This window comes from Natrix helvetica (genome assembly GCF_964273705.1).
Source record: "Natrix helvetica genome assembly, chromosome: 1".
In the NCBI taxonomy this organism is placed as follows: Eukaryota; Metazoa; Chordata; class Lepidosauria; order Squamata; family Natricidae; genus Natrix; species Natrix helvetica.
The window spans coordinates 130,041,586-130,069,260 of record NC_138548.1 but is presented as its reverse complement, the minus strand read 5'-3'; the positions used below and the strand labels follow the sequence as shown (position 1 = coordinate 130,069,260).

At 44.1% G+C, this 27,675-nt stretch overlaps 1 protein-coding gene across 3 annotated transcripts in view; it reads right to left on the bottom strand.

Moving 5' to 3' along the window:
* Positions 1 to 26,847, bottom strand: part of MAP3K2 (mitogen-activated protein kinase kinase kinase 2) — a 51,879-nt gene extending 25,032 nt beyond the window's left edge. Inside the window, exons 1-5 of one of the 3 annotated variants that reach the window (XM_081948406.1) lie at positions 26,351 to 26,847; positions 3,741 to 3,803; positions 3,279 to 3,397; positions 2,933 to 2,973; positions 1,385 to 1,484 (exon numbers count right to left, since the gene is read on the bottom strand). In XM_081948406.1, the coding sequence (XP_081804532.1) occupies positions 1,385 to 1,484; positions 2,933 to 2,973; positions 3,279 to 3,397; positions 3,741 to 3,744 (264 nt within the window). In that variant the 5' untranslated portion in view covers positions 3,745 to 3,803; positions 26,351 to 26,847. Of the gene's footprint in view, positions 1 to 1,384; positions 1,485 to 2,932; positions 2,978 to 3,278; positions 3,398 to 3,740; positions 3,804 to 26,167; positions 26,187 to 26,350 lie in introns of those variants that run through there. The other 2 variants (XM_081948407.1, XM_081948408.1) reach the window with 2 other exon arrangements.
* Positions 26,848 to 27,675: the final 828 nt, after the last annotated feature.

Genomic DNA, 27,675 nt, shown 5'->3' with positions numbered 1-27,675 from the left:
TTACAACTGCAATGCAAATGCCTAGGTGTTTTTTTTTCTTTTTAACAATACTAAAATAAAATGCTAAAATAAAATTTAAAAATACCAAAACAATACTAAAATACTAAATATTAAGAGAAACAGTTTGTCTCGTTGTTAAGGCACCAGGCTACAAACCATGAGTTCAAGTCCTGCCTTGGCCATGAAAGTCAGCTGGGTAACTTTGAGCTGTAACTTTCTCAGCCCAATGATTGTTGTGGTGGGGAAAGCAGGCAAAGGAAGCTGTGTTGGATAGGTTCACTTCGAATTATTTTTGAAAATAGTAAATGCAGGATACAAAACAAACAAATAAATAATGGTTTCTTAATATTTAACTATTAAACATTATTTAATAAATATTTTTATTATCATCTATTTTTTCAATTCTACAAAATGGAACTTTTTAATTTATTTATTTATATCCTGCCTTTATCATTTTTAAAAAGAACTCAAGGTGGCAAACTTATCATATTTAGAAAAAAATATGTTTGTGCCTTAAGCTCAGTGCTGATTTCTGGCAACTATCTGGACTAGTTCTTGCAGTTTTCTTGGCAAGGTTTTTTGGAAGTGGTTTGCCACTGTCTCCTTCCTACGGATGAGAAGAAATAACTGCCCCAGGATCATTCAGCTGGTTTTGTGCCAAAGGTGGGACTAGGGCTCCTGATTTCTAGCCTGATGCCTTAACTATAGCACTTTGCCAAACTTGAATTAGTGAAAAATGCAGATTTAGAGAAGGGTAAGGCATCATCAAGTAGTTAGAGTGGCAAATATGAAGAAGAGAAACTCTGTAATTATGAATAGTTTCTGCCAACCCTTATAGAAATTATTTCAAAAGGTATGGCATTACTAGTATTCTGCCTAGATAAGTCAGAAAGGTAAGATGAACTGCTTGTTATTGTTGCTCAATCTTCCTCTTAAGTGTTTATTTAGTAATGATATACTGTTACTGAAAGAGATCTCAATTTTTAATGTCTTATTGTAGACAAGGCTGTTGCTTCTCAGTTACACAGTGATGATATTCTGCAAACCCTAACCAATTCACAGATTTTATATTTAATAAGATACATTTTATTTCCCAATCATATCTTCCAAAGGAGTTGTATTACATTTCCTTAAAAATAAAGATATTATATTACATATTTTTATTTCGCTTTCCTGTTTCCCAAAACACAATGAAAAATCTTATTACATCAATACATGATTTGATGAGAAAAAATATTTTTATGAAAGCAAAAAGCCACATTATAAATGGCACAAGTGGAATGTAACTCACTGCAAACCTTAAATATGTCGCAGAGCTTCAAGTAGTCCTGTCACCAAGCTTTCACTATATCAACAAAGAACAGTCTAAAAACCATTATTTTACCTCATTATTGCTGTAATACAAATTCATGGTCTGTCCAAAGGCAACTTTAGCTTTTGATGCAAGATCTTCGAGCTTGATAGGTCTAGAAAACTGTAGGATTCTATAAAGTAGGATACAACTTTATTAGAAATAATCTACAGAAATGAAAAAAAATACAAATAATAATTATGAAAGTCCAACTTATTTTCAGTGCCATCTTGAAAAAAAAAGGAAAACAACTTTCCCCAACAATTAAACTACAGGAGCTGTATTCAATTGCAATGGAGAACCAAGCTCTTGTTCCTTTCTTTGCCTCTACAAAGTACTAAATAAAGGCTTGTCCCTTTCCTTTCCTTCCAAAGGGAGAAATTTCAACTTCAATTATTCCAAGTCAATGACTTCTGGTGGACAAAACAGTATCTCAAAATATTGCTCAGTGCAATAACCAATTATGCCTTATTTCTTTATACTATAGGAGGAGACTAATGAGCTAATTGACAGTAAAAAGATTATTTTGCTAGTCTTATACAGATTTCCTAGTATTAGAAAGCCATGCTAGGAAGTGATCTACTTAAGAATTACAATAAGTATAATAGGATAAACCAAGTTTAACTAAACTTTAATTTGCAACATTTTTACCCAGTCAAGCATTCTAGGAATTAATTTCTATATTAAAAATAATTCGTACTATGTGATTTACAATTTCATATGGAATGTAATATACCTGTATTTTAAAATTTGTCAGAATAACCTGAATCTTACCACATAGTTATATTTGTAGCTTGAGGTTAATTATTAAGCCAATTAACATCTTATGTAACCATCCTAGAAAACACTGTCTGTCTATCTGTCTAGCTCTCTAACTATTTAACTATTTTGGACTGAAATAAAAACTGAAAGATTGCAATACAGTACATTATTTCATCTATTTTTAAGCAGAAATTAAAACTAAAACAAAAATCCTCATACATTTATAGGTAGTCGTTGGGTTATGACATTTGCTCAGTGACTGTTCAAAATTACAAAAATGCTGAACAAGGGGACTTTATGACAGGTCCTCAGAATTTCAATCATCACAGCATCCCCATGATCACATGATCATGATTTACAATATTCCCTGCCAGCTTCCCTAAAACAAATCTAATGGGGAGCTTGAATAGAAGTCAAAAGTCACTCTTGTCGTTTTTCCACCTGCCTGAGTTCTGTAGTGCCTGCCTCCTGCCACCCATTGACACTCACCCACATTCTATATGGCCTGCCTACAACACCCTTCCCCATAATTTTCCTGTGCTCCACAGCATCTATTTGCAACATGTTAATCTACACTTTAGAGTACCTGCCTATGGCATTTCCCTGTCCCCCACCGCACCTGCCCACCTGCCTGCACTATGAAGTCATAACCTTTGCAGGACTTTTTAAAAAATGGTTAATGGTTATGGTTTTCAAACATTGACTAGGTAGTTTTAAATTAAGTCAAGATTCTATAAATGTATGGAAACAGTGAAAAATTTTAAAAAGTTGTCATATTCAGAAAATAACAGAAATTTGCTAAAATGAACTATTATTTACCTTTTTTCTCCTCGATGTTCAAATTTGACTCGTACATCATTCTGTAAGAGAATTATATAAACTTATTTTTAGTGTTCAGTTGCATTGATAAAGAGATCTTTTCCACAATCTTATAAAAATATGTATCTGGAGGTAAGGATTGTATATAAATTTTCTCCAGTCTTTTGAAGCATTAGAAAGGAAGACACAGAAAATAAACTAGCATATACAGCACATATGTTTAAAATCTGTTATGTAATTTTAAAACCATTTCATTTCAATTTCTAAAATATACATATTACAAATCAATGTAAAAATTATAGGCAAAAATTCTTCACTGTGCTGGGCAAACACATTAGATGATTACCTGTTTTTTGGGTGAAGTTAACTTTCCCTTTCCCATTTCTTGAAGCGGCAAAGCAGGACGACTTGCCTTATGAAGAACTGCCAAATCCTGCATGATTGAATTCAAAGCTTGCTGTTCATCTATTTAAACAATAATGAAACAAGGAAATGTACTTGTCAAACTAAGTTTTTAAAAATCATAAAAAACTAATGAATTAAGAAGCATAAGTAGAATCTAAGGATAGTTTGCATTGTAATTTTAAGAGCATTTATAATATGGATCTCAACAGCTTGATGTTAGATATTAATTCTGGTAGTGTTCCTTCCTTCATTTATATTTTCTTTCAGCAACAATTGCATTTTATTCCATTCATATGTTTATATGATTAAAAAAAACTCACATAGAGTTTCAATATTACTCATCATTTTCTATTTAAATTCAGTATTGGATTATTACATTCTCAGGCATATGTTTGGAACTCACCCATAATGGCACCCAGCAAAACCGAACTTCAGAACAGTGCTCCCATTAGAATTCTTTTATTGCCTAAACAAATAAGAAGAAAGATAAATGAAAATGAAATGAGACAGGTATGATAAAAGTGTCTAGTTTCTATAAACCTTTGGTTAAACCAACTTTTTCCCTCAAGGCTTTAGCATCATTAACTTTTCAGGAAAACTTTCAATGTACATGGATCAAGGCTGTTGAATTCAACCTTTTCAAGTAAGAATACCCTCCCTCCATAGTCCTTAAGACAAAATAAAACAGGCAAAACAAACTCTGAAGCAAAGGATCCACTGAACCCTGATGGGCCAACATCCTGTGGTGCAGCAGCCTCCAACATTTTTGGCACTAGGGATCGGGGATGGGTTGGAGCACAACCTAGATCCCACGCATGCACAGTTTTCCTCACCCTAATCCTAACCAGTCGATAGCCTTGGGGTTAGGGACCCCTGCTATAGTACATGCTCTGTAACTATAATTTTATTAAATTTTATATATTATTACTTTATTCTTACTTAATAGTTTTAGATACTTTGCTATAAATTTTAGATGCTTTATATTTAATGTAATTTTAGTGTTTAGATTATGAAGGCCGCAGACTGGATTTTACCTATTAGATGCTAGTTAGTCCATTCTAAAAATGTGTTTTAACCCTATCTTAAATTTTATTTGCTCATTATCTTGCTGCAATTTTAGAAGTTATATTTAGTATAATTTTAATGTTTACAAATCTTGGATTTCACTTATTAGATGCCAGTTAGGTCATTATGTTAAGGTATTTTAGCCCTCTATTGTATCTTGTTTGTGCGTTACTTGTACTGGTCTTTGATCATAAGCTTAACTGAACTGCTCATATAGTATATGTTTACCATTCAGTTGGGGAACAGCTTGACATTCATACATATTTAGTTCTCTAGAAACATTGGGGTAAATATTCATGATGTGTGTCTTTCTATAAAGCTTCCCCATACCATTTAAACTATAGTACTATAGAACGGTTAGTCTTCTCAACTTCCTGGACATATTTTCTTATATTCCTACATCATCTTTACATGATGATAACTTAATTTTTCTGATCGGTTTCATTCCTAAATGTGTGTAGAAAAACATCAGACTGTCTTATAATTTTACACTGAATTACTAAAACACTAATTAGCATTTTTTTAAACAAGCCAAATACGGAAATCAGAAACCATGTGTCTGCCTTGAGGCTCTGCTCAGATAAATGTCATAGCCCAGATGAGGTTGAATTCCTGTTTGAAAAGCAGGTATATCACCTATAAATCCTTCTTAAGTCATCTTACCCAATGCTGCTTTTGATCAATCTTGGTTGGGTCCACCAAACCCAGTAAGTCCTGATTATGAAGAAAATGGCCACAATAGTTTGTGTGCTCCAGGATCCTTCTTTTAAATCTTGCCATTATTATCTTACACAACCTAGGGAGCTGTTCTGACCACCACCACCCACGCCTGTGAATAAACCAGAACACAGACTTGGCTGTTTGCCACTGTTTAATTACTGAGATAACGAATCCTTTGGCTGAGGGCCCAGACAACTCACTTCAATAGAGTAGCTCTGCAGCAACCCAGATAATTCAAATGAAGCAACGCAGATAGTCCAAACGAACAGACACGGCTAGAATACACAGATAGATTTTCTTAACTACTAAATCGAACGGTTGTTTCCTGCAAATGTCCCCTCCCAACGCCTCACCTATAATCTCTCTTGGGAGGGGTCAATCCACAACCACCTGTGCTTAATCATCTTCTATGAGTCTGCCTATGGAGTTGCTGCTTTAGTTTCTCAGCCCTTCTCAATCTAGCATAAGGGACAAACTGCCTTTGATCCTCCCCACTGCTCCATGCCTCAGGCACCTCCTGATGGCCAACAAGCCTCTCTGGTCCCTGCTCTCAGTCTGAACCCTGCACAGGGTCCTCCACATCGTCCAGGGCAGACTCATATGGTTCCTCGATATTCGAGTCCATCAGCAGCTAAACCGGATCCTGCTGGGCCACAACAGGAGCAACAGGAGTTTTTGTAACTGCTTCACACACACACACACACACACATGTGCAATTCCTACCTCTTCTTGCCTTTAGGAAAACTGTTAAAACCTGCCTCTTCTGCTAGGTCTTCTAAGTAGCCTATAGAATGGGAGTCCCACTATAGTTCTTTTGTTGTGATTCATTACCATTTTACATTTATATATTATTTATTTATTGTTATATGGTGTTCTTTTTTTCTTATTTTTTTAATTTATTGTTGTTTATGCGGTACACTGCCCAGAATCACACTATTTGAGTTAGGCAGGCTTATAAACCTAATAAATAGATAAATAAATCCTCTCTTAAGATGATTAAAATTTACTATATGCATTGGTTGACTTTCAAGAAGATAACAGCAGCTGGATGGAACACTGTTTTATTTTATTTATTATTTATGAAATTTTTATGCCACTTGTCTCATCGTTTGAGAGAATTTGGGGGGCTTACAATGTATAAAAACATAGACATAAAAACAATTCTAAATATAAAAGCAAATTAAAATTGCAGAGGATTTTAAAACAATCATGGGTTTGGAACAGAACAGCAGGGGTGTCTTTGCTGTTACTGCACCAACCATTCCCAGCCTAAAGCTACTCCTTCAGGGTCCTATGTCAACTGGCGTAGTCAGATTTTAAGGCTTCTCTTGAAGGTCAGAAGACAGTGGGCAAATCTCACCTCTAGTGGCAAGATGTCCCAAAGGGTGTAGGCAAGACAGAAATGGTTCTTCTCGTGGAGGGAGCCCACCAAAAGTGTCCATCTTAAGTTTGCATAAAAGAGAAAAAGTGTGTTTCAAGTGTGGTACTAAAACTATAGAATATTCTTCTTTGGGAAGCTAGACTAACCATCAACATTAATTTTATTCTGGCATCAAGGGGAAAGCTGGCTATTTTTAATTTAATAGTAACAGTGTTTGCTTATTTGTTCTGGATGTATCTCAAATCACTGATTTACAGTTTTTAAATAGCAGAAGGAAGGAAATTATCCTCCAGCCATGCTTATTTGCTGCACTGCAATTAGAAAACCCCGCTCAATGTGAAGATCTCAAATAACCAACCAGTATAATACATGACTGCCACTCTTAAGAATTCTTTGTAAACACCCCTTTGAACCCTGGTCAGAAGAACATTCAAGCTATACTGTTCAAAGAAGCAGCATGCTTAGACTGAAGGAACAGTGAAAGAACCATATCAATTCTTCAATAGTTAAGACTACCTTGTCATTTTAATAAGAAGGTTCTGAGGGATGATTCATAAAGCATACCATGGAATGGTTTGTCCAGCCCTATGAGAAAAGGTGATTTTGTATAAAAATACTTACAAAATGGCTGCTGTCACACCAATTAACTATTATAAAAAGAAAATAGTAATTCTCCTCCTTCTCACTCATACACATTCATACTTTCAAAAATATTCACCACAGTGCTATTTTAAAACATTTGCAGTGTGTCTTTAACACTATTAATGCACATTGCCAACATGGTTATGATTAGGGATTATGAGACATGTGACTCAGATCTTGTAGAGGGTCCTAAATTGTTTATCCCTGATTTAGAAGATCAGGGTAATCCAGAACTGATCAAAGAAATAAGCTGCTTGAATAGAATTATCTTAAAGACCATATGCAACACATGAACTGTTTATTCTTGTCTTATATTGTGCTTTTTAAAATATTTTATGTCAGGCATCTTTTCAGTGCAATTTTACACAGGGTGTGTGTGTGTGTGTGTGTGTGTGTGTGTGTGTGTGTGTCTTTCAAAGCCCAACCCACATTACAAAGTTGTTGGGGGGAAAATAGGAGGAAGAGATAGTTAGGTATGTTTGCCACCTTGAGTTATTTATAAAGAAAGTTATTGAGTTATTGATAAGATGGGATATAAAATAAATAAGATTCAATAAAATTTCAGTGAAAAGTATTTATTCTGAAAGCCCCTGCTGAATAATCCAAATTTATCTTCTTTGTGGAAAAGCATTAAGGTGAAGGTTAATCTAATATTGACAGGGAGGCTATTTCACATTATTAATTATCTAATAGAAAAGCACCTGGCCACGTTTATTATTTTAAAATGCGGGATAAGTAGGAGTTTCTTCTGTGATAAGCTGTTGTTAGTTGGAGTGTAGTTGGAGTGTATGGCCAACCATACACAGCTTAATACTAGTACTCTGAATTGTACTTATAGAGTTTTCAGCAACTAATGCACAGCCTTGTGCACAAGTATAATACACTCCTGGAGTTAACACCTGCAGCAATGGCACTGCCATATTCTGCACTAATTTTATTTTGGGGGGATAGTCTTTAGAAGCTGCTCCATTTAGCCATTTGTGGTGTGTTCAGGACCATCTTTTTCAATAAGAATTTACCCACTCATTTTGGGAGAAGGTCTTGACTATCCTATAATTCTGTAAAATCAGGGGGAATTAAGCCAGTAGAGCAGGAGTCCCCAATCCCCAGGCTACAAACCGGTACTGTTACCGTGTTTCCCCGAAAATACGACGTGTCCCGGGACTAAAGCCTTGCCAAATTTTTCGCGTGGGCAAAAATATAAGCCCACCCCTGAAAATAAACCCCCTGGACAACACCCACTCCAGTCAGGCAGAGCACCGCTCACTAGCATTATCCTGAAAGCGCCAAGTTGCAGGAGCGGGGGGAGTGCTCACGTTGCTTGCCGCCTTCGGGATTTAATTTAATTTTAATTTATTAAATTTATAGACCGCCCCCTCTCCCCAAAGGGACTCGGGGCGGTGTACAGACCACAATAAAACAATATACAAACTTAGATAATTATAAATACCCATTAAAACAAATTATATGATAGGCTGTACAGTTATAGTTAAAAATTAAAACAACCTAAAAAATCTATCCCTAAACATTTAAAATTTAAAATATAGGCTAGAGGGACACAAAAGCTACAGTTAGGCCAGGCCAGCTAAGTTAAACAGGTGGGTCTTAAGTTTTTTACGGAAGGAGCGGAGATCGGTCGTTATTCTAATGTCGGGGGGAGGTCATTCCAGAGGGTCGGGCCCATCACAGAGAAGGCCCTACTCCTGGGCGTCGCCCGCTGGCACTGCCTAGTGGACAGCACCCAGAGGAGTCCCTCCCTGTGAGAGCGAATCGGCCGCAGGGATGTATGGGGCAGGATGCAATCCCGCAGGTAGCTATAGAGCGCTTTAAAGATGATAGTCAACACCTTGAAACGCACCCGAAAAGCCACAGGTAGCCAGTGCAGGCCACGCAGGAGAAGTGTTACAAGGGAGTATCTCGTACCTCCCATAATTGGCCGCGCGGCCACGTTCTGGACCAACTGCAGCCTTCGGGTGCATCTCAAGGGAAGCCCCATGTAGAGAGCATTGCAATAGTCCAGTAGGGACATCACCAGTGCATGGGTGACTGTGCGTAGGGTGCCCCGGTCCAATAGGGGGCGCAATTGGCGCACCAAGCGAACCTGGTGGAACGCCCCCCTTGCCACGGCCGTCACATGGTCATCTATTGACAGCCGGGCATCCAGGAGGACGCCCAAATTGCGCGCCCGCTCCACGGGATACTGCTAGGGATACTGCTAGGTTGCGGAGTGGTACCATAGGGATACTGCTAGGTTGCGGAGTGGCGTTCTGCCTGGCCGGAGGGGAGAGTTGCCGGGTGGCTGCTCCCTTGTGAACTGGCTCCCGAAGAGCCGGGCACAGTCTCAAGGGCGAAGCAGCCATGGGGTAACCATGCTCATGAGCAGCGCCCAGCAAATCCACTCTCCAGCCGGGCAGAGCGCCATTCACTGACCTAGGGGGTATCCCTAAGGTGCCAAGCCATGTGGCGCTCTGCCCACCCGCCAGCTCCCACGGCTTGGCACATTTGGGATACCCCCTAGGTCAGTGCATAGAGCTCTGCCCAGCTGGAGAGGGGAGCTGCACGAGCGCCTGTTCCGCCCGCAGCCTCATCAAGCCCTTGCGAAGCTCTCCCAGGGCACCGCCGCTGGCCGCCGCCCACCGCCCCCCATTCCGAGCATAACCTCCAAACTCCAAAACTCGGGGCCGAGTCTTCCAGCATCGGCTGCTCTAGGAGTGCTCTCTATGGAGGGCCGGCTGCCGGACAGAGAGTCTTCCAGCAGCCGGCCCACCATAAAGCAGCGAGTGGAGGCGAGTCCCTTTGGGGAGAGGGGGTGGTCTATAAATTTAATAAAATTAAAATTAAATTAAAGAAGGGCTATGGGAACATAACGGTCCCTACGGATCGGCTTAACCATCTTAACCAAACTGGCCCTACGGTCTGGGGAGAGTAAAGCCTTCCCTGCATGGGAGTCTATAACCGCCCCTAAATGGAGAATTATAGTTGACAGGATGAGGGAACTCTTTTCAAAGTTGACGGAGAACCCAAGCCCCTGAAGGGTGTCCACGATCTGCCAGAAGTCTGCCCTTGTCTGACCCGGGGATGCCCCCTAGACGAGGATGTCATCCAGGTAGCAATGCAGCCTATTGGGGAAACCCTTTAGGTAGGTTGCCACCACCGCCAGTACCTTGGTGAATGACCTAGGTGCAGAGGATAATCCAAAGGGTAGGGCCCTGTATTGGTAGTGGCGACCCAGATCGGAGAAACGTAGGTATCCCCTATGGAGTAGGAGGATGGGAATATGGAGAAAAAGCCTCCGTGAGGTCTATAGATGCCCTGTAATCCCCCTCCCGTATGCCTGCTAGAATGGATTTAAGCCACATCATCTTGAACTTGCGGTACACAAGATGTTGGTTCAAGAACTGCAAGTCGAGAATAGCTCTCTATCCCCCCCGAAGCTTTTGACATGAGGAACAGGTTTGAATAGAACCCCCGGCCCTCCTGGTCCGAGGGGACGGATTCTATCACGGCAATGTCAAGCAGATGCTTAATGGCCTGAGGCATCCACCTGTGCTTGTCTAGAGTTTGCACCAGGGGAAATGTGCGAAAGTGGTTGGAGGGAATGGAGAGGAACTCTAGCCGAAGCCCCTGTGAGACCGTGCTGATTACCCAGGCGTCAGAGGAAATCCTCGCCCAGGCCTCGGAGAAGAGAGCCAGGCGACCGCCAATGGGTGGAGTCGGGTTCAACCTATTTGCCCCAGCGGTAGGGGCGCCCACCTCCTCCTCAAAAGGGCCGCTTACTCTGAGACTGGAAGTGGGATCTGTCCCTACTGAAGTTGTGGTCAGATGTCCTCTTTGACTTGGGAAAAGAGTACCTGTTCTGCTGAGCCTCCTGTTCCGGGGGACGGTACGAGGGCTTGCGGTAAAACGGGGTTGACCTTTGTTCCGCCTTTTTCGCCGAGGTAGATAAGACTTTTTTCTTGTTTTTGTCCTCCACGAGGAGCGATTCCAGGGCTGCCCCGAAGAGGAAGCCCCCATGTAGTCGGCTGATGCCAGCTGCCATTTGGACTTGCGGTCCGCCTGCCATCCCGAGCCAGAAGAGGCGACGGGAGGTCACAGATGACGCCATAGCCCTGGAGGCAAACTTCATCGCGTTTAGTGTGGCATCAGCCGAAAACTGAGCCACTGCCACTAACTTGTTTAAATCTTGATGCAGTCGCACATCCTCTGAGGGAATGCGTTCCTGGATCTTCTCCATCCACAGGATCACCGTGCAATTGAAGAATGAGGCCGATGCTGCTGCCTTGATGGCCCAGGCCACTGACTGGAATGTCTTCCTCAGGGTCATCTCTGCCTTCCTGTCATCTGCCTTAAGGTTGTCTGCTACGTCCTTGGCCACCAGAGATGCAGGAGACGCCAGGGCCACCACAGGTGGGTCCACGGCGGGTAGTTGTAATGCTTGGGAGAAATCTGGCTCAATGTTATAAAAATGTCTGTCATTACTGCCAGGGTTTGGGAAGGCGGTGGGCATTTCCCATTGTTTCTTTACGATTTCTAGGAAGAGGTGAGGGGCAGGAATCTCCTCCTTCACCACCTTGGGTTCAGAAAAACTGGCCCCCGAGGCTTTTTTGCTGCAGGCCCATTAAAAGCGCTCTCTTTAGCCCCCTCCCTAGCTCCCTCTATGCCCCACTCCTCTTCTACCTGTGCAGTAGCACGCACTTTGCGTAGAAGAGACCGGAATAAATTTGTGGGGGAATAGTCCAGTAAATGCCGGAGGCTCCAGCTTGTCATCCTCCTCATCTTCAGACAGGTCAGGATCTCTCTGGGGTCTGTCCCCTGCTACTGAACCTTCACTAATCAGGGAAGGAGAGGCAGGGCGGCTCACAGGATTGGATGGAGGCCAAGCCTGGGATGAGCTGGCCCTAGGATTCCCACCTTGATCTGGTGCTAAGGACCGAACAGTCTGCTGCTGCAATCCATGCGCAATTCCGGAGGCAATTGCTCTTTTGATGAGATTTTGTAGCCCCCTTGGCAGATTATCTACATCCAGAGAATCCCAACCGGAATTCTCTGGCTCATGAGCTATCCCAGCTTGGGGAGCTAGTGTGGACCTGGGTAGGGCCTGATCCTCCCTAGGATACATGTGGGTGCAGGAATCTTCCAAGGCCAAGTCCTTCAGGGAAAGGGGAGGAGAAGGAGAACTTTCCCCAAAAAATCTCTCTAGGGAATCTGGGAAACCTGGAGGGTGACCAGGCTGGAACTCACCCCCCAATGGAGATCTGGAGCAGGGGGGAGCACTAAGCCTACCCTGCAAGGTCCTCAGTTTTTCAGTCCTGGAAAAGTTCTTTGAGAGGGCCTTGTGCCTCCTCAGTTCGTCCCTCTGGGTGGCACGAGAGGGGCGGGGGTTGATAGCCTTTAGGGCCCTGGCAGAAGCAGTGGGTCGCTGCCTGGTTGAAGGTCCCTCCCCAGGGGAGCATGGGGAAGAAGGAGACCTCCCCGCCTCCTCCGCCATCTTGGGCAAGTGGGGGAGTAAGAAAAATTAGGAAAAAACTAATCACCCTCCTTGCGCAGCCTCCTGGCTATCCCTCTCTTCCGCTGCAACAGTTAAAGGGGAAAACAATCTCAGTGAATGCTGCTTTCTCCCCTTCTGGGCAGCCCCTGCCTCCACACCGAGTATGGTGTGTTTGGGGGCTGCCGCCGAGGCTTGCCTTGGCCTGGGTAGCTTCATGCGCTCTCCTCCGCTCCGCAGTGCACTCACAGTTAAAAAGAACTTCACGCTCTTCTCAGTGCTCCATACTCTCCGCAGCTTGAATCCAGCTGCCGAAGCCATTTAAAAGTTGATTGGGGCGATGGGGGGGCCTCTGGGCTGGGAATCCCTAGCCTCTAGCCTCCCAATTGCAAGAAACCCCAGGGATCGGCGCCACGTGCTAGGCTAAGCAGGAAATGGCCGCTGCGACCTCAGCGCTCTCTCCGATCGCTAGGATACAAAGTAACACTCCCTGGTGGCTAGGAAGAAAAACCACGTAGAGCTACTTACAGGTTAGAGCAGAGAGCTAGATTCAGAGGCTGCAGAGGCAAGGAGGTTCCAGTAGAGAAAGAAATCGCAGGAGAAGTTTAAAATATGACTCGTTATTTGGCCAGACTGAGATGAACTGGAGAGAAAGGGTGGAGCACAGAGGCGTGTCTTCAGCTTCATCCGAGTCTCGTGGCCAAATGGGTGTGTCAGTACCATCCACTAGAGCCTCCTGTCCCTCGCTCCGGAAAAAAACTGCATGCATAGCCTTATGGAGGCTTATAGAGTGCTGCTGAGGGGGCAAAAAACGGCCCATTTTTTGCTAATTTCTGCCCTCCCCAGCCCCCAGGAGCTCTCTGAAAGCCTCCAGAAGGGTATGCACGACCATTTTGGTGAAGGGAGGGGGTTCGGGAGGCAAAAAATGCTGTATTCGGTATATAAAACACACCCAGATTTTCAGCCTCTTTTTTGAGGAAAAAAGGTGCATCTTATACTCTGAAAAATACGGTAGGTTACACTTTCTTGAGAAAGCTTTTTCTAATGTAAATTGAATTACTAATTTTTCCTATCTTGTAGACTGTAGGCAAAACAATAATGTCAATTAAAATTCTTGCATTTGCTGAAATATATATTTGCAATGCTACAGTGATAATGTGATGATGCCACACACTCCGATAAAGAAATTGACCATGGTCACAGTTCAATTAAAGCACTATATGAATATCAAGGAATCAAAATTGCCACCAGTGACTTTCAGTGTTATAACTTTTCTAGCCAGCAACTAAAAAAATACTTCAAAGATAGTTCACCTCATCAGCAAAGAGGCCAAGCAAACTCACATATAATAAACAGGTGTTTAAAAGAGGGAACCCCAAATCTCTGAACAAGGTTTTACTAGACATCAGGTAGAGTTGGCATCAGTTTTCCATGCCCTCATTATTTTCAGACTGAATTATTGTAATAATGTAATGCACTGTACATCCGTCTATCTTTCAAGTCAATCTGAAAACTTCAATTTGTCAAATAGAACTATTCAGGCACCAGGAGATCAAGAAAATGTTTTTCTCATCCTCAATGACCTTCCACTAGTTACCTATTTGCTTGCTCACTCAATCAGAAGGATCATGGTTGTCTCTTAAAGCTCTGATGCTACCCATATAAACATGTCTAAGCATTAAAGTCAGCAATGGAGTTGCAACTCCAGGCAGCATATAGGTCCAAGAAATACAGTGGCAGCACTCATTGCCTGGAAAAATCTACCAATTTCTTACCTTTCTGTTTTTTAGCTCTAGGTAGACATACTTAAAAAAAAATATGCTTAGTACAGCTAGTCCTTGCTTAACAACCAATTCACATGACTTGCTGAAACTAATATTAATCATAGCTTATCATACATAAATTAATTATAGCATATATGCATCTACATCTATGTATATATGTGTGTGTGTATACCCACACACATACACATATAGTGCTTTCAAAAAGTATTCAAATCCTTTCAGTTTTGTCAATTTTGTTATGGGGCAGCCTGATTCTACAGTTGTTGAAATACATTTTTCCTCATTAATTTACACTCAGTACCTTATAATGACAAAGTGAAAGCAGAATTTTAAAATGTTTATAAATTTATTAAAAAGAAAAAAACTGAAATACCATATTGGCATAAGTATTCAGATCAGGTGGCTCCCAGTTCTCTTGAGTATTGCTGTTATGTTTCTACAACTTGATTAGAGTCCAACTGAGTTAAATTAAATTTATTCGACATCATTTGGAAAGACATATCCCTCTCTAAAGAAAACCTCATAGCTGACAATGCATACTCTGGCAGACCGAAAGCCATGAGGTCAAAGGACTTGCCTGCAGAGCTCAGAGACAGGATTATTGCAAGGCACAAATCTGAGGAAGGCTACAAAAAATTTTCTGCTGCACTCAAGGTTCCTAAGAACCTCCATAATTCTCAAAGGGAGGAAGTTTGGCACAACCAGGACTCTTCCAAGAACTGGTTGCCCCATCAAACTGAGCAATCATGAGAGAAGAGCTTTAGTAAGAGAGGTGACCAAGAACATGATGGTCACTCTGACTAAGCTTTATGGCCAAGTGACTAGACAGAAGCCTCTCCTCAGTGCAAAATACATGAAAGTCCGCTTGGAGTTTGCAAAAAAAAAAAAACACTTGAAGGAGGAGGAACAAAATTCTCTGGTCTGATGAAACCAAGATTAAATTGTTTGGCCACAGTTTTAAATGTTATGTTTGGACAAAACCAGGCACTGCTCAACACTTGCCCAATATCATCCCAACAACAGTGAAGCATGGTGGTGGCAGGATTATGCTATTGGGGTGTTTTTCAACAGTAGGGAGTGGACAACTGGTCAGAGCTGAGGGAAAGCTCACATCAGACTGGGTTGGAGGTTCACTTTCCAACATGACAACGATCTTAAGCATACAACCAAGACAACAGAGGAGTGATTTTGGAATAATTCTGTGAATGTCCTAGAGTTGCCCAGCCAGAGCCGTGACTTGAACCCTATTGAACATCTCTGGAGGAACCTGAAAATGGCTCTCTACTGACGGTCACCCTCCAATCTTACTGAACTTGGAAGAAGATTTGCAGGGAAGAATAGCAAAAAAATCCCCCAATCCAGGTCTGCAAAGCTTGTCACGTCATACCTAAAAAGACTTGAGGCTACAATTGCTATCAAAGATGCTTCAACAAAATACTGAGTGAAGGGTCTAAATCAGCGATGGCGAAACTTTTTTGGCTCGTGTGCCATAAGCAGGGGAAGCAGAGGGTCATGCGCGGGCATGCCGCACCCATAGTGCAATGTGCGACACACACACAGCACGCATGCACGCATGACAGGCGCAACCCCCCATTTTTGCATGCTTTTTTTTTTTGCCCTCCCCAGGCTCCAGAGGCTTTATAGGAACCTGGGGAGGATGAAAACACCCTCCCCTGCCCCCCCCAGGCCCTCCAGGGGCTTCAGGAGCTTCCCTGAAGCCTCCGGAGCACAAAAAACTGGCCCTATAAGCAAACCGGAAGTTCGGGAACGGACTTCTGGCATAAACCGACCCTATGAGCAAACCAGAAGTCCATTCCCGAACTTCTGGTTTGCCCATAGGACCAGTTTTTTGCGCTCCGGAGGCTTCGGGGAAGCCTCCGATCATAAAAATAACGGTCATAAAAATAAACCAATTGCTGAACTTCTGAATTTTGATCATGCGAATATATAGATTATGAGAGAGAGGGGAAAAAAAGAAACATGAGGGAGAGAAGGGAGAGAGAAATGAGAGAGCCGGAGGGAGAGAACGACCGTTGACTTACCTGAATGGTCCTTCTATGTCCGCTGCGAAGGGAATGGGTTAACTTTGTCCATTAGCCTAGAGAATGAGTTATGTAATTGTTGACCATGCCTCCTCTGACTGGGCTAGTTCAATTTTGTACGAAGGCTCAGCCGATCCAAGAGATGTAATAGAACAGGCTCGGAACTTGAAGATGAGTAAACAGGTAACCAGAAAGAAAGTGTCCAATGCCCGGACAAGCCGAAGCCGAGAGCGGGTTTGGATTCCCCTCGCAGCGCACATAGGACTGTTCAGGTAAGTCAACAGTCCTTCTCCTGTGCGCTGCTTGGGGAATCCAAGCATGGGACATGCCAAAGCAATGAGTCTCAAGGGCGGGAGCTAGGCTGGTCAGGGGCCCTAGGTGGTGATAGAACCCTCTGCAAGACTCGCCGCCCAAAGGAAGCCTCCGCCGAGGCATACATGTCCACTTTGTAATGCCTGATAAAGGGTGATGGACATGACCAAGTTGCCGCCCTGCAAATGTCCTCCACCGAGGCTTGCGTCGCCTAGGCTGCTGTGGTGGCCGCACTCCTAGTGGAGTGGGGGGGGGGTGATACGCCTGGGAACTGGTCTGGATTGACCGTCGTAAGTGAGGGCTATACACACTTTCAACCAGCGTCCAATGGTATTCAATTACACCTTCTGTCCCATGGATGCTGACTGAAAAGACATGAATAGCGCCACTGACCTTCTGAATGATGCAGTACGCTTCACATAGCGATGGAGCATCCTTCGAACATCGAGGTGGTGCCATCTTGCAGATGTGAGGGCTGTGGACAGAAGTCCGGGAGTATAAGTTCTTGGGCCTTATGGAACCATGAATTAATTTTCGGGAGGAATACTGGGTCTAACTGTAGGATGATTCTGTTGGATAGACAATACAGAGGTCCTCGTAGAGCGACAGCGCCACCAGCTCCGACATCCTCCTAGCTGATGTAATAGCTACCAAAAAGACGGTTTTAAGGGTCAACAATCTAATGCTGATCATGCGGATGGGTTCGAATGGTTCTGCCGTGAGGGCCCTAAGTACCAGGGATAGGTCCCATGTGGGGTAACGGTGGATTACCAGCGGCCTGAGGTTCGAGGCACCCTTTAGGAATTACCAAACCTTTGGGTGTTGAGCCAAGGAGCGGCCCTGCCCGCCCCCAACAACATTCGATAGAGCTTCAATTTGGCAGTGGAGGGTGTTGGGTGTCAGCCCATTGTCCATGATCATCTGCAAAAAATCTAGTACCTGTGGTACAGATGCTGTGAGTGGGTCAACTCAGGTCGTGCGGCCCCACCTGCAGAAGGCCTGTCAGGTGGCCTCATAGATGCGAGTTGTGGAGTGATGTCGTTCCGCTTGGATTGTATCAATGACTTTGTCAGAGAAACGCTGTCGAGTCAAGAGAGCTCGCTCACGTGCCATACAGCTAACTGTAACAGTTGGGGGTTCGGCTGGATGAGAGCCCCCTGGGAGAGATGTAACTGATTGTCCAGAATTCTCCCTGGCCGTGAGAACGACAGATGGACGAGGTCAGAGTACCAAGGGCAATGGGACCACATCAGTGCAACAAGGAGAACTTCCGCCTGTTCTGCTAGAATCTTCCGGATGACAAGCGGGATGATTGGGAGAGGCGGGAAGGCGTAAAGGAGGCCTTCCGGCGAAGCACTGCGAAGCACATCTGTGACCTCTGCCCCCGGTACGTGGAACCTTGTGTAAAACCTCGGGAGGTGTGAATTGTGAGATTGGGCAAAGAGGTCCACTTCGGGCTGACTGAACCTGCGAGACATTCCAGAAACAGGGCCCGATGGAGCCGCCACTCCGCCTGATCCACCGTGGTCCTGCTCAACCAATCCGCCTGTGTGTCGGTTGTGCCCGATATGTGCTCTGCCCGAATCGATAACGAACGGTTCACCACCCAATGGTGGAGCCTCTCCACTTCCAGCATCAGGGACTTGGACCGCGTGCCTCCTTGGCAGTTGACATGAGCCTTGGAGGCCACGTTGTCGGTGAGGACCAACGCATGGTTGGCTGTCACCAAGTCCCGAAACTCGTGGAGGGCTAGCCGAATGGCCCACAGCTCTAACCAATTGATGTTGTTCTGAAGTTCTTGGGCAGTCCAGTGTACCTGCGCTACTCGGTCCAGAGCGTGGGCTCCCCATCCGAATAGGCTCGCATCTGTCGTCACTACGATGCGGTCTGGCTCCTTGAAGAGACATCCCTTGAGTACTTTGCAGGATGTCCACCAACTGAGCGACCGTAGCACCTTGGGTGATACTTGTACCCTGGTTTGCGAGTGACTGGTGTGGGCTCTCTGGAAGGGGAGCAGGAACCATTGGAGCAGTCGCGTGTGGAACCGTGCCCAGGGAACAATGTCTATACATGAGATCATTTTCCCAAGAAGCTGGGAAAGAACCGCCAGTGGTATGGACCTCTGTGATAGTACGTGACTCACCAGGCCTGCAGGCTTTGTCGTCTCTCTTGTGATTGTGACACCACACACAACTGCGAGTTGATGGTGGTCCTGAGGTGCAAGAGAGACCTGGTCGGATGCAAGTGACTCTTTGGAAAGTTCAGAACAAAGCCATGGCGCTGCAGTGTCGATTGTGATCTGCAGGTCTCGATCTGCCTGGTTCCGGGATGACGACAGGACCAGGATGTCGTCGAGGTAATAATTGATTCTTATGGGTAGTGACCGAAGAGATGTGGCAATCACCACCAACAACTTTGTCAAGGTTCTTGGGGCTGATGAGAGGCCAAATGGCAGTGCTCAATATTGAAAGTGCTGCCCTGCAAAGTGGAACCGCAAGAACTTTCAATGTGCCGGATCTATCGGCATGTGGAGGTACACCTCTTTGATGTCGACTGAGGCCACTAGGTCGCCCCGGTGCATGCAGGATAAGATGCTTTTGAGCGACTGCATCTTGAACCTCTGGTATTTTATGTATAAGTTAAGCCGCTCCAAGTCTAGAATGGCTCGCCATTCTCCCAAGTTTTGGGGGACTAGGAATAGAATAGAGTAAAAACCTAGTCTTTCCTGCCCTTTTGGTACCTCCTCTATGGCATTGATTGATAGTAGATGTTGGATTTCAGTGTCCATCATACGCCTCTTTATCTGACACTTGGGTATGGGGCACCTGATGAAACGCCTCGGGGGGATAGAGAGAAATTCTAGAGTGAGGCCCAGCCTCACGATCTGGATGGCCCAGGCATCTGAGGTGGTCTCTGCCCATTGGTGAGCGAAGGCTGTTAAACGCCTGCCAATAGGCCCCAGCCCGTGTAAGTCACCGGTATCTACGAAAGGACGGGTTGTTGGCACCACGAAATGGCCGCCGGGCTTGAGGCTGTTGCTGGTTCTATTGGCGGCCTCTATCCCTGGCACCGGAACGGTCCTGGACCCTGTCCTGTCTGTGTATAGGACCTATTATACTGGGAAATATATGGAACTACGTTGTACCCAGAGTCCCCAGCATGAAAGAACTGCCGTCTATTGTAAGGTTGTTGCCTCCTGTCTGTGCATCTGTTGGTTGATGGGAGCACCTTGCGTTTGTTCCTAGTCTCAATTAAGATAGGGTCCAATGTGGCACCAAACAGAGGCCGCACTTGAAGGGGGTGGATGTCCGCCTGCCAAAGGAGGGGGTGGGACGCCACATTGGATGCTACCGCTCGAGACACGAACTTGGCCGCGTTGAGGGTAGCATCAGAAGAAAACTCTAATGCCGCCACCAATTTGTTGAATCCTGGTGGAGGCGCATATCATCAGGGGCAAGCCTGGCCTGTAGCTGCCTAAGCCAGACCAGTTAAGTCCTATTGAAAAGTGAGGCCGCCTTAGCGGCTCATAATGCCCAGTGTGTGTTTTACATATGACCAATTTGGCCTTATGGTCCTCAGCCTTAAGGCCTTCCAAAATTTCAGACGGAATCAAAGCTGGGGAGGCCAAGGCCACCACTTGTGGGTCTACTGTAGGGAATTGAAGAATGCCATCCAATTTTGGTGTGGAAGTATAGAGCTTCCTATCACCATTACTAGGTAGAGGGACAGCAGTTGGTTGCGTCCATTGTTTTTGGAGAATATCAAGGAACAGTTTCGGAAAGGGAATGACATCCTGTTCCTGCACCTGTTCCGCAAATAGACGTTCTGTAGAATCAAGCCCCACTACTAGCCTGGGTGATAGCACCCCCCACGTTGGTAGTAGCCTTAGCCTTGTGTAAAAGTGATTTAAATAAGGCTGGACGAAACAACCCGGAAAAGGTAGGCTTGTCCTGCACTAGGTCCTCGTCATCCGAAAATTCTAGGTCGGCCACCTCTGCCTCCTTGCCCAGCACCAAACCCTCGCTGTATACCAAGGGCAGGGGTGATGGAGGGTCAGCCTGGGAGGTAGAGAGGTCCCTAGATAAATTAGGTATTCTGGGCCGTTGGGCCCTGCGATGCAATTCTGCATTGATGCCCTGTGAGATGGCTGCTGATATCATATGTTGAAGCTTGGGGGGCTGAACTCAGGGCCTTCCTCAGGTTTGAGTCCTGCAGCCGTAGGTGTAAAAGTAGACGTGGGACCTGAGCGCACAGGCGCTGGGGCCGAGGCTGGGCTAACATCAGAAAGCCCAGGGGGAGATTGGGTCCCAAACCCCCTCCTCGGATGTTATCCCTTGGGATATAGGGAGATCAAGGGACCAACCCTGGATCCCTGTAAAATGCAGGGAAGAACCAGAAGAAGGGCCTTTGACCAATAATGTGGGAGGCGACCTGCTGGTAACCACGGGTGCCTTGGCCGATGACTTGTCTTTGCGTTTAGCGGCCCTATCTGTAGCCATAGAAGAAGAGCGAGCCCTATGGCTAGAGGCCCTGGAGGTGGCCCTGCCTCGGCGGTCTCAGTGCAGCAGGGAAGAAGTAGAAGCCCCAGCGCTGCCTCCGGAGGTGGGATTATCTGCCATTATGACTAATAGGGAGAACTGAAAGGCTCAAGCTCATGTTCAAATATCAGAGTGAATACGCTGCTACCAATAGCGAAGCTGGCTCAGGCTGCTAAGATCGAAAGACAATCACGTGTGCCGAAGCGTAATAGTGGCAAATCGACCTCCTCAAGCACAGATAAGACTGTTGACATGTCACTGCAATTCAGGCACGAACTGCAAGTTGCGCCCCTTCCGGCTGCTTTTTCGGCAAGAAAACAAACTGCTCCCAAAATGGCCGCCACCAGCAAGAACAGCGCTAAATTCAAATTCGGCTCCAAAATGGCCACCACTCCCGGCCAGAGACCTTCAGCGATTCTGTTATCGTGGCGGTAACGTAGCGGCAACGAGAGTGGCGTGGCAGCAGTAAATGTGATGAAACCGCTCTGGGACAGATCACGCTAGATTTAGCGGCTTGCGCCCATCCCAGCTGGCGTGACAGTGGCGAACCAACTCTCAACCGCGATCACAAGCGAAACAGAGAGCGGCGAAGCTACTCTCAACCACAACACGAACGCAAGTAAAACCGCGAGGCTGTGATCCTCTCCAGGCGATAAGTCCCCCCGCTGCGAGAGCCTCAAGGTACTTGCCGGAGGTTTCCAATGAGGTGGAGGCGAACAGTGAACTGCCGCCCGCCAAACCAGTCAGACAACACGAACTGTGCTTCTCCAATTTCCACAAACAGTCAAGATAGTGAGGAATCCTGCAGAAATGAGTTAATTTTGTCTATTATCCTAGAGCAAATTATTTTACGTCTCTTTAGGCTGGACTGAGTTAAAAAACTGAACTAGCCCAGTCAGAGGAGGCATAGTCAACAATTACATAACTCAGTCTCTAGGCTAATGGACAAAGTTAACCCATGCTTGGATTCCCCAAGCAGCGCACAGGAAAATGAGAGAGAGGGAAAAGAGGGAAACAAATGAGAGAGAAGGGGAGAGAAAGGAAAGGAAGGAAAAGAAAAAGGGAGAGGGAGAGGAAAAAGAGAAAAACAGAAGGGAGAGAGAGACCAATTTCCCACAGAAAACACCCAGAACCACAAAACAGAGATAGGCATGGCTGAGGACAAGTCATGTGACTGGGTGGGAGTGACGTTGAGTTGGCCACGACCACCCAGGTTTTGTGGCTCCCAGTATTTTCTGTGGGAAACAGATCCAAATGGCTCTTTGAGTGTTTAAGATTGCAGATCCCTGTATTACATCAATAAGGAAGAAGTAATATAAAATATAAAAGTCAGGACAATGTTTTGCAGCTTGCTCCAAATCATAAAAATATACAAAGGATATTCTCGTTTGAAGAAAAGTAAGATATATCTGTTTAGCAGATATTGTTTAGGATGAAAGAGAAGACTTGAATACAATATATTGCATATATTTGCTGTTTTAATGTACACAGCAAGAGAGTTGTTCAGAATACTCACAGATAATATAAGCATATACATATGGAATATATATTTTAATATGATGTAATCATATTTTATAATATGAAATGGAACTTAAAACAATCATGTAGTATATAACAGTTCAGTGGGTTTGAGATATGGTGGCAGTAGGGATTGCCATGAGGGCTCTATTGGCATCCTCTAGCATAGTGGTCCCCAAGCTTTCCAGCTCCATGGACTGGCGGTGACAGCAGGAAGGGGTGAGAGATGATGGTTTTTCATGAGCATGTGCGACTTGCACAACTGAAGCATCTTGCTTAACCATGAAAATTCTGATCCCAATTGTGGTCGTAAATTGAGGACTATTTGTATAAGCCAAATACTTCCTTGTCTGAATGCCCAACATTAGGTGCACTGGAGGAAGACACGACTGGGCTGAGGGAGGAGGTTAAGATTGTCCAAAAGGGGAATAGAGAATTTGAAAATCATATGATAAAAATGGAATTTGAAAGAATGTCTTTTTTTCTTAGATTTCAAAACCTACCAGAGACAGAAAATGAAGACCTTAAGGAGATCATGACCACAATTTTAGCAGAATATATTAAAAGAAATAAACAACAGCTATGGTGGGATATTGATTTGATTTATAGGATCAACTCAGTATATACACTAGAACTCACAATGTTCCAAGGGAAATACATGTTAAATTTCTTAGAAAGACTACAAGAGATGAGGTCTTAGGAGCTCAAAGGGTGGGACCATTAAAATATAAAGACAAAGAACTAACCATTCTTAAACAAATTCCGAAGAAAGTAAGAGATAAGAGGAAGAAATATTCCTCTTTATCAAAGAAATTATATAATAAAGGAATTTGGTTCAGATGGTTATTGCCAGAAGGAATGGTGATTTTCTGGGAGGGCACTAGAATTAGAATTAATACAGTTGTGGAGGCAGAGGCTTTCATTGAAAAATACAGTGCCTTTCTAGATGGAACAGGGGACAATACACAAGATATGGGGGGGGAGGGGCAATGGCTCTGCCAGAAGACAGGGGGGAGGAAGCAATAGCGAAAAGACTCAGGTCACAAAAATGAGTTTGAAACATTATTGCAATTGTTGTTATAATGTAATTGTTGGAAGTGACATAAAAGATGATTGAACATATTGTTGATATAATGCAAAACAAAAAGCTGCCAATGTTTATTTTTTAATGTTTGATTCCTTTTTTTTCTGTAAAAGTTGTGAGATTCGGGGGGATTTCTACCTTTCGCACGATGTAGCTGTCAAAATTTTCTTGTACCTATTTACTCTTTCCTATAAACATTTGTAAAAACCAATAAATTTTTTTTTAAAAAAAACATTATTGCTCTTTTTCTCCTAACTATAAAAAAAGTTATCTTGAATATTGCCTAAATTTGATAATGGACTTCAAAAGAATAAATCAGTGCAAACTGAGCAGAAATATTACTGATTAGTAAAAAGCTACTGGCATTTTTTTCTATCTGGGATGCCACCTCACCTGCTCTGAAAGAACTTACATTTTGCAAGAAAGATTTACGATGCTTTGATCTTACTCTATTCTAGGAGAGTAATGAGGAGAGAAGGCCTTAAACAATTACATTATGCCCATTTGTGGGCCAATCTGATTATATAAAAGTTACCTATACCCTGGTTATACTATTACTACTACAAAGAATTCTCCTCAAAGAGCATTGAAATCTTTGCAGCAAAATATGGCAGCCATGCTGCTTATCTATACCCACACAGTATTAATATCACACTGCGTGCTTATAAGACCTCTGGTAGCTATTGACTGCTTTCTGGACTAAATTTCACATGCTGGTTTAACCTATAAAACAATTTATGGCCTGATTATCTGAGGAGTGTGTTGTTCTTGTAAAATATTTGACTTTTACAATTTGGCAGGAGAAACCCTTCTAAGGAGCTACCAGCTTGTATAATTATCAAAACCAGTATCAATTACTTTATAGGCTAACCTTTGTAGTCTAAGTTACTTGTTAAAAAAAACTCACCTATCTTAAACTGCACGTTATGAAATGTAGATACTGTATGCATATTTATTACAGATATCAAAAGTGTACCAACATGTTATTTTTAAACTAATCTTCCTAGGTATGTTTTTAAAAAGTCTTAATGTGAGTTTCTGGTAGCCTCTTTTACCATGAGAGTGAGAGAAAGGAACCTGAAATATAAATATCTTTAAAATGTGGTCAGCATCTCCAGACTTTGATCCTCAAACCCACAATGTTATGGCAAACTTGCAAGAATTTGCTTGCCAAGCAAAAGCGGAAGCCAGAAAAATTCCTTGCATGTATTTCCACATTTCACAACACAGGGCAAAAGAAACCCAGTGTTCACTTTTCCATTTACAAATATGCAATGATGGGCAACACTCATAAATCAGGAGACAATCTATCAAGCAGTTGCCCCCAGAGACTCTATGCTTCAAATAATACATAGAGAAAAGCAGTTAAAAGCCCAAATCACAAATAGCACAAATTATATTAAACCGGTGTTCACTGGCAGTATCATGTCACAAACCACTTAAGCAAATATAACCTTTTCTATTTGTAATCTGTTTTCCAAAATCACTCAGTGAAACTTTATTAGTCAAGATCACAATCAAAACCGACCCAAGTACAGTTCTTGTGGACAATCTTCATTATACACCCAAAATATCTCTCACGGTTGTCCATAACACTATTGAGCCTTAATTTTCATCTGTTTCTAGATCTTGTTTTTAAATTGATAAATCGAATTCCATCTTCTTTCATGATGGATTGAACATTCTTCCTCAAATACTAAAAAACGACCAGCAGATAACCAAAGGTGCTTTTTCAAGAGGCAACTGCAGATAATCAAATATTAAAAATCTTATTTCATGGTACAACAGCCCACAATTCTCAGAATATATTATGTATAAATCAGCAGGACTCCAGAGGGAGGGAAAACATGCAGGGCATTTCCAAAACAAACCGTTATTCTGGTATAAACAGGGCCACTTTTACACTATTAACTGTTGACAGCCAAGGTTATATACCGACATTGCTTTCTCATCCATTTAGTAGCGAAGTTTGATCTCAAACAATTATGACACATAAAAAATGTACGTGCAAGGCATACCTGGGCAGGACTTTTGACACCTATATTTCTTGAGAAAGACGTTGGGAGTGAGCAAAGCAGGACTGCTTCCTCATACCACCACCACCCCCAAGTACAAGTCAGCTAGCTCATGTAGTCCCCCTCTCCTTTCTTTTCAGGCAACGCAAGCGAACCTCGGATCTTTTTTCCCCTTCAAATCACAACTCAAGAGACTTCCTACCCTCAGAACTCTGCGGTCGCTCCTGCAATACAAAGCCGATACCTGCGGAAAGCGGAGACAGCCCATAAAACAACCATCCTTGGCGCCCCTCAGCGCACCAACCTCCCCAGGACGTCGGCTTTGCTTCTACCCCCCCCCCTCCACCACCACCACTTTTCATGAGGCGCCGGAATTGGTGGGCCCCCACAGCGCACCCTCCGCGCGCGCGCGCACCCCCCAACGTACCTGTGGGGCAGAATTAAGGCGCGCGAGTGGTGGGGGGAGAAAGGGAGGAGGAGAATTCCCCCGGACTGGAGGATCCGGGCCCAAACCGCCGAGGAGGAGAGGTGGTGTGGTCCAGGTTCTCGATTTTCACCGGAGACCCGAGATGCTCCTTGGCCCTGGTCGGGTGAAGACGGGAGGATGGCGTTGAAAGGGGGAGACGGGAGCAGGCCCGGCGGCCCCTCACCCCACAGGAAAGCGAAAGCTGAAGGCTGAGGTGGGGGGGGGGGAACGGGGGACGGAGATAGAGAGGAGGCGGCGGTTGAAAGACCAGGGCACTCCCGCGGGCGAGGGGCAGGGGGAAGGATACCACGGCTGCCCCCCCACCCCGCGGCCGTCACCTTATCCAGCCAGACCTTCCTCTCTCCCTGCCTCCTCCAATTTTTTTCCCCCTCTCCAGAGCTCCGCCTCCTTCACGCAGAAACCCGTGATACCGAACCCGGCGGCGACGTCAACGTCGTTCGCGCAAGCGCGCGCATTCCCCCCCCCCCCCCCGTTCCGACGCCTCGGCTTAGAGACAACATTTTCAAGGCAGACGAAGAACTAGCGCGCGGGGCGACCATGGGAAACTCAGAAGCCCATTGAACTACAACTCCCGGCAGGCCCGGCGAAAGAGCGTGAAATGCTGGAAGTTGTGGTTTAATAAGCTTTAAGAATGCAGATGTGCCCAACTCTTTGGCTAGAAGAATGCGTGGCTTTAATGTACATAGAATATTATATTATACGCACACCTACAATATATAAATATTATATTATGAAATATATAATGCCTATATTATATGGCCTAACAAAGCATTCTGCAGACACGGTTTTATCTGAACACTAGCGGCAGCGCTATGCTTCCCACCTTCTCCAGTAAAACCATTTTACGGTAGACTTTGAATTCTGGAGTAACCCACCGATATGTTCACCTTCCGGGTTCCTCCAGATGGCAGCGCTAAAACAGACCACGCTTGGAATAACGCTCAATGCTCAAGTTATTTTTCTCAGCAAATTTCTGATCGCGAATCTTGAGTCTCTGAACCTTTATTGGCTTTTCCAGTCAAAATGATTTGAAACATATTTGCTTTGAGTAATTTAAGTCGTCTTTTTTTTCTTCTAAGAAGAGCGGTCACGAAAACAATAAAAATAAATATTTTAAAAATATTTTTAAATTTTTTTTTTAAATAAATCATTTTAGCTTAGCTAGCTTTGGTCAACGCCGCCTTGACCTAGAGGATGGACTCAGACAATGACATAATTAAGATCGTGGAGGTTAAACAGATTTCTGTGACAACAGAAATCAGAGT